The sequence below is a fragment of the Phalaenopsis equestris genome, unplaced genomic scaffold, assembly GCF_001263595.1.
Source record: "Phalaenopsis equestris unplaced genomic scaffold, ASM126359v1 Scaffold000774, whole genome shotgun sequence".
Classification (NCBI taxonomy): Eukaryota; Viridiplantae; Streptophyta; class Magnoliopsida; order Asparagales; family Orchidaceae; genus Phalaenopsis; species Phalaenopsis equestris.
In genome coordinates this window covers 51,167-59,150 of record NW_018165214.1, presented here as the reverse complement: position 1 = coordinate 59,150, position 7,984 = coordinate 51,167, and the positions used below count along the sequence as shown (strand labels likewise).

General features: G+C 33.3%; 1 protein-coding gene across 2 annotated transcripts in view; it reads right to left on the bottom strand.

The window, feature by feature from the left end:
- Positions 1-878: 878 nt before the first annotated feature.
- LOC110031136 overlaps positions 879-7,984 on the bottom strand; it is a 30,090-nt gene continuing 22,984 nt past the window's right edge. For both annotated transcript variants that reach the window (XM_020734200.1, XM_020734201.1), the window contains exons 4-5: positions 1,402-1,895; positions 879-1,296 (exon numbers count right to left, since the gene is read on the bottom strand). In XM_020734200.1, the coding sequence (XP_020589859.1) occupies positions 1,167-1,296; positions 1,402-1,895 (624 nt within the window). In that variant the 3' untranslated portion in view covers positions 879-1,166. The remainder of the gene's footprint in view (positions 1,297-1,401; positions 1,896-7,984) is intronic.

Here is a 7,984-nt window from a genome sequence, read left to right as displayed (position 1 = left end):
TAAAAGAACTGCCTGGAAATTTATCTTTTAGATGTTCAACCTACATGCTTGTCGTAAAAAAGAGCATTAAATGATCAATTTGATTTATTATTCTAATATATCTTATAAGAAAAACTAGATAAACCTAAAACAAAACTTGGCCTTGAAACATTGTAACTACCAAAACCAAAATTTCACAATCGGTCTACAATAAAAATCAAAATTAAAATTTGATCCTCTATGAAAGCATATGCTAATTTTATTTTTCTCAATAGACTAATCAAATTAAAAGAATTTACAAAATGTCAATTAAATGTAACATTAATTTTTTAAGAGTAACTTGCAAATATGGATCAATAAAAAAGTCTTAACATTACTGAAATATTATTTAAAAAAGAAGCATAATAATAAGTCAAGTGTTGCTCAAATGAGAATGAAACCCATCTTAGATGGTTTGGTCATATTAAACGTCGACGGTTGGTGTAAGTCTTGTGACGGACAAAATTAGAAAAACCACAAGGAAAATCAACATGATATGGACGCCCAAGTGCTGCCAAGAACAAGATAAACGCCCAATGTTTTCAGGGAACGAATTTTCAATTATGATGCAATTTGTAATTAATCATGTAGTTGCATGTAGACCTTTGAAGACTTAGGCTTATTGTATAAAAAATGACACACACGAATTTTCGATTATGATGCAATTTGTAATTAATCATGTAGTTGCATGACAGAAATATTAATTTCTACTTTAAGCTTTATAAAATCCGCCAATAAATCCCTTCAATAACTTGTCAATCATAATGAATCGTGATTCCTAAAATATTCAAGCAAAAAAAATGAGCCTTTATCAATATAGAACGTTGTACAAGTTTAAAAATGATTTAGCTTTACCCCAGAGATTTTTTTGATTTTATATACATTTCAATGGGCATGGAAAGAATAAAATACTTAATAAATGAAAAGCATAAAAAAGGCCTCATATATTGCATTGTTGGACAACTTATAGAGCAGTATCCATCTCCATTGTTAAAATGAAGTAGCAGAAGCTGATCCCCAACAAAATTCCAGCCTCAATTCATACCCAAAAGGCTAAGGATGTTGATGATACCTGCAACCTCTCTATTTCTCTCAAAATTTGTTGCCACTGAATTCCACAATCTAATTTTGCCTTTTTTCCCACTAAATTACCCAGCAGATTGTGGGGAGAGTGCCAATGAAGACCTTTCCAAAACTCGGATATTGTACTTCTCATAGACCTTATGCCGGTGCTCCGACCACCATGTTTCAGCTTGCTGCTCCCCAAATCTACTGCGGCTGCAAGTATTTCAATGTTAGAGATTATTTTCACATACATAACTCAATATAGAGAGTATCTAGGCGTTCAAGAATAGAAGAACCTGTTTCTGCTTTATCAATTACCTGAAGCGAACCCGTTTCAGCTCTCTAGAACCATCCCTGAGGGCTATCAGAGTTAAATGCACACCAGGTTCATATTGGTCGCTCCATTCTGCCTCAACTTGCTTATCTGTAAAAGTAGAACTTCTGTGTTTTGAACCATTCTCCACGTTTTGAAAAGGCCTAGTATCTTTGCCATCCATGTAACCAGGTCTAAAATTAGATAAGCATGCTTCGCCATTTCTAATATGTTTGGAATTCATGTTCAAGCCAGCAGCCGTTGGACTTCGACCATCTTTGTTCATTCCAGGAGCTTCAATTATACCATTCAACATAGAATTCTGCCCTGAAACTACTTTTGTAAAGCCAGGCTGAATTGGAGCGGAATGAATTTGTGACACATTTGTATCATTCAACAACTTCTGCACTCCAGCTAAATCAACGGGGTGAACGCCATTCTGGTCGTCACCACTTGCCTCATGGGCGCCCTGAGGCAGCCTCTCTGTCATATCCTTGAGCTATATGACAATCGTATATAAATAAGGGAAAGCTCTAATAGAAGATTGATAAAGAGTTCAATACATTGCAACAATCATCTTAACATTGCAAAAATTGTTAACATCTTAACATTGAGCATTGTAGTTTAAATACACTCAATCTGAGCAGTATTCATTTGTGATCACCATTGCTCGGATTTAACTATTTTGACTTGTGCAATTGTGGTGAATTTCATAATAGAATTTAGACAAAGTTGAAGTCAAATATGTTAAATTGCTACAATTGTGGATCACTTTCTAAAAGAGCCTTAATGCCACTCATAACATATATTTATTTGGGAGTTTCGATTTAAGTTTTCCCCTGCAATTCTGATTGTAGTGGATTAATTAAAATAGCATACTGATAAAATATCAGCATTGAAACTAATGGTTACTTGATCAAATAGCACACCATTGAAACTACACCATAATATTATTTGTCGTTTGCATAATTTGTCACAACATTTAGTATATTATTTATTGGGTTGCATTGGTGATTCCTTCGAAGAGATTTGCATTGGTGAACTTCAAAAGAAATCCAAATGCCCTGTTGCACACTCAAATGATCGTTTCTTGTTTCATCAGATGTTTGTCATATTAAAGCTTCTACATAATGTGTTAAGCAAAACATTTATTAGGTCCGATTAGTGCTTTCTTGGTGAATTTCAAAAGTAATTCAAAGGGTTTTGTTGCTCATCAAATTCAACCCACCCTCTCCCTCCATGGCATGTATTTGCACCGGAAAATCAATAATTCTCATTAGACATGTACACAAATGATTCAAATCATTACCTCAACATTCTGATACAATTTAGACATATAACTTAAGAGGAGTTCATTAATTGTTACCTTTCATTGTGGAACAATAAAGGAACAAGTCATGCATATAGTTTCATCTCTCTCAAGACTCATCTTTCTTAGGATCGGAAAAGCTATGCAATTTGCTTGAGTTGCTAGAAGCAATCTATGAATAGTGGCCCTACATGAAAATTACATGTTTTTTTATATTTTGATAAGGATATAAAAATAGATATTTTCTTTTATTTTTAAGCAAAAATAAGTATCATTATCAGTCAATAAAAAGAATACAAAATGAACCAAATGCAAAAAGCATTGCTGAATGAAATAAAAAACAAAAAATAAGATGAAATACATCGATAAAGCAAACAAGTGCCAAATGAACTAACACCAGATGAGAAGAGCCCCAACGGTCCTCATGAAAATCATCTTCGAGAGGTTTGGTATATTTTCTAGTTTTTTCTTCCTCTCTTAGCACATAGAATTTGAAACTTTTTATCCAAAAGCTCTGGTTTCTTCCTCTCTTGGCCATGAATCCATGAACAGCCTCCATGTCAGGATGGTCTCAAAAAAACCTCCTAAAAAGGTAAAGAAGATGAAATCAACTGAAAGATTTCCTCGGCTAACAATAAGAGAGCTAATTTTATCATGAAGAGGGGATGACAAGTGATAAGTAGTTATAGGCCATTGCCATTGTGATGAATTGCTGCATGCCCATACAGAAAATGTGCAAGAAAATCGGTGAGGTCAAGCAAAAGACTTGAAAACTCATCCAGCCAATAACATTGAGAAAAGATTGTGGAGGCACATGGCATGAATGATCCTAGTGCGAGGTGGAGATCAAAGAATGGGATAAACCATAGGAGTATGGCAATGTGGTAATACTTGAGGAGCAGATGGCGACATGTTGAGGAAAGATCCAAAGGACGATGGAGTGGATGTTGAGGAAAGATCCAAAGGACCAGGAGTGAGGTGGCACATTGTCGAGAGAGAGAGAGAGAGAGAGAGAGAGCTTTGAAAAAAGTCGAGCTAAACTGAAATAACAATGGCAACATAGCCAAACAAAACATAGGCAATGACACTCAAAAGCCCATAGTAGAGGTGCAACATTGGAAGCAGAGCCAGAGCAAGGGCATCCCATAAGTAAAAGACAACAAAATGCCAAGTGTAGTGGAATGAAGCACATGCGAACATCGCATGCAGGCCAAACAATGCGAGTGTGGGGAGTGTCCAAGAACAGGAATGCAACACCTACAAAGCATGCTTAACATAAGCCTGGAGGCTGAACGAAGGAATTAAATGAGCTATTGAACCACTTACTTTACAAATGGCAGCACTTAAACTTATTTTCAATTGGGTGTTCAAGATAGTCTACTCCACTTGTTTCATAGTTGGTATGCTCCTAGTATAACTACTTTCTTGTGAATGAAGGGGTCGTCCTTATTGAGCATTAGTCTAACAAAGCCTTCATTTGGTTTACCACAAGAATGTTGTTTGTCATTCTTGCTTTTTTATCACAATGATCTTTGTGATGAAAAGACCTCATACCCCCTTTGTGAATTCCTCAACATTGATGCACTTTTTAGACAACAATAAGAGTACTTAGTTTTAGGTCTTAATACTATATAAATAGAGAAATAATTTTTGATGGGTGTAAAATTAGAGGACTTTAGAGTGACAAGCTAAAGTCCCCAATTTGGTTCTTAGTTTTAGGTCTTAATACTAGATGTTAGCCTTCAGGTGAGGGGACGAGGGGACCCTAGAGTAAGAGCTAGTATCTCTCCTGTTTAACAATATTTAGGATTCCTAAACTATGAATTAACCAATGTTCTTTATATCACTTGACCGAGGATAAAGAATACATTTGCTCTTATTTGTCATAATCTCTCTCACTATTTGTTTTATTTTTACACATGTCACTAATTTCATTGCATGAGGAAGAGTACTTTTAATATATTAAACCCCACTTTTTGATTTTCATTAAGTATTTTAGTTTAGGAGTAGAAGTAGTATTGTAGTGATAATTACAGGATATAATAAAAACCAATCCTTTATCGACCTTCCAAGCTAGGGCGTGTTATTTTAGACAAGAACTTCTCTTGAAAGCCGCCGTGATTATCCTCGATCTCCGTGGGATCGAAATTCGGGGCTTAATAAAAAAACCCTATATTACTTGATAACTATATATATACTTGTGTAGAATCTCTACTATTTAAAAATATAATTGAAATCTTACTTTGCTTTGAATCAAGTTTTGGATCAAGTTTTTCACGCCATTATAGGGGATTAAAATCTTCAAGTAGTGTCAACTTCATAAATCCTTATATATAAAAAAATATTTTAATCAAATTTTTGGCGCCGTTGCCGGGGATCACAACGGTTGATCATGACTTCTAGGAGAATTTAGTTGAAGTAATTAGACTTAGACTTAGAAAATTGTAGTGTCGTAACAACTATTTTTGTGTGAAAAATATTTTTTTAATGAAAAAGTGTTGTGAAAAAATTGTGTCAAAAACAAGATATTCGTGAAAATATTTTGTTGCGTTGAATATATTTTTTGTTTTTTTGTTTAATTGTTAATATATTGTTTGTTGTGTTGTATATGCGAAATAAATGACTTGTAAGACTGAAACCTTATGATTCTGAGTTAGAAAAAAAGAAAAAAAAATCTAAAAACAGAAAGGATTTGAAAAATTAGAAATGGAAATGGTAAACATTCAAAATAATAATTTAAAAAATCATCATAAATTATTGAGGGATTATGTAAATCCTAAGAAAAATGAAATTCACTCAAGTATACAAACCCCTGTCGTAGAAGCTGACTCGTTTGAACTAAATCTAGCGATTATCCAACTGGTGCAGAACAACCAGTTTGGGGGAACTTATTCAGAGGATCCTTATTTACACTTATCCAGTTTTCTAGAATTTTGTGCTACATTTTGTTATAACGACATATCAGACGATGCTGTTAGACTAAGACTTTTTCCTTTCTCACTAAGAGAACTAAAATATGGTTATGATAAGACTAAAATATGGTTATGCTTATTAGCACCTGACTCTATTAAAAATGCGAGGAATTAACTTAGAAATTCTTAGCTAAGTATTTTCCACCTTCAAGGACTACTAAACATAGAAACGATATTATCTTATTTTTTCAGTATAAAGGAGAATCAATATACGAAGCTTGGGAAAGATTCAAAGAACTTCTAATAATGTTTCCACACCATGCTCTGCCCGATTGGTTAATCATTCAAACTTTTTACAATGGGTTATGAGGATCCTTTAGGTCTAAAATTGACGCTGTCACGGTGGATCATTAATGCCAAAATCATTTGAAGAAGCTTATGCATTAATTGAAAAAATGACTAAAAATGAATTTCAATGACCCTCTACAAGGGTAAATCCTAAAAAGGTAACCAGTGTTCTTGATATAGATGCAATTGCAATTCTTGCATCTCAGGTTGCTGCAATATCAAGAAAGTTGGATCAATTTGGAATGAACTGGCCTCAATTTACTCCAGTGAGGAAAACTTATTAGGGCATATGAATGATTCTAACTTATCATATGAGACTTTAAATGTCATAAACAACCCGTATTCTAACTTTTATAACCCAGATTGGAAGAACCATCATAATTTTAATTGGCATCATACTATTGATGGTGAAAACCAACAATGGGAAAATAATCATGCAAATTCTAATGGAAGTTGGAATAACTAATCAGGGGAAAACAAACTATAGACCTTCATATCATCGGGACTATAATAATGATCAACAATTTGAGGATCAAAAGATGTCTATAGAAGAAGTGATATTGCAAATGAGAAACCAATTGTAAGATCAAAATGTTGCGATTAGAAACATAGAGAATCAACTGAGACAAATTGTTAATTTACTTAGCAATAGACCCCAAGGAACACTTCCTAGTAACAATGATATCAACCCTAAAGAGAACGATAATAAACAAGTAGAATCTGTCCAATTAAGAAGTGGAAGAGAGATGGAAGATGTAGTTATAAAAGAGAAAGAAGTTGTGAGAGAAACAAAAGAAACTAAAAGACCTGAAGAACATATTTCTACGGATCTGAAAAAATTAATATCTCAAACTAAAATCAATTTAGAAAGTCTACCACCTTCATTTTCTCAAAGACTTAGATAACATGAGTTAGATAAATAATTTTCAAAATTCATGGAAGCACTTAACAAGTTAACGATAAATATTCATTTCGCTGAAACTTTGGAACATATATCAAATTATGCAAAGTTTATGAAGGAGATATTAACCAAGAAAATGAAATTTGGGGATTACGACATAGTTGCACTAAGTGAGGAGTGCGGCGCTATACTTCAGAAAAAGCTTCTTCAGATACTTAAAGATTCAGATGCTTAAAGACCCTTGTAGCTTAACAATTCCTTGTGCAATTGGAGAAAAATTATGTGGAAAAGCTTTATGTGATTTAGGAGCGAACATTAATGTAATGTCTCTATCTAAATTTAGAAGGTTAGGTTTAGCCGATATTTCTCCTATTACTGTAACCCTTCAGTGAGCTGATCAATCTATCATTTATCCAAAAGGAGTTATGGAAGAAGTACTTGTTAAAGTGGATAAATTTATCTTTCCTATGAACTTTATTATATTAGATATGGAGGAAGATAAAGAAAATCTAATTATTTTAGGGAGACATTTTCTTGTTACTGGACAAACTATGTTAGATGAGCAAAAATGAGAGTTGACTATGAATATTAATGGTTAGAAAGTCACTTTTGATGTGTTAAAGACTATGAAATATCCAGTTGAGAGAAAAAATGATGATTGTTTTTGGATAGATGAAACTGATTATCTAATTAAAGACCATTTCCAAGAAAATTTTGAGAATAAGTTAACAGATGAGATCGAAATGGGCTTTCATAATGAGTTGAAAACGTTGTTTAAAGAAGATTGTATGTATGTTCAGGAGAAGTGCGAAATGGTGGACGTTACCGAAAATACTAAACTTTTAATTTCATCTGTTAAAAAATCTCATGAACTTAAAATGAATATACTCTATACAATTTTAAAGCCTAACTATTTAGGGAATTCATCTACACCACCAATCTTTATATCTTATTCAGATTTAACTCAATCACAAGAAGAACCTGAACTGAATGATAAAATCAATAAAAAATCTCCTAAAAAAGAGTTATTCAAAATCATTGAATAACATATTATGTGGTATACAGACAAAATGAATGAGATTCAGATGCTGGGGCAACCAGAATAAACATTGGATATA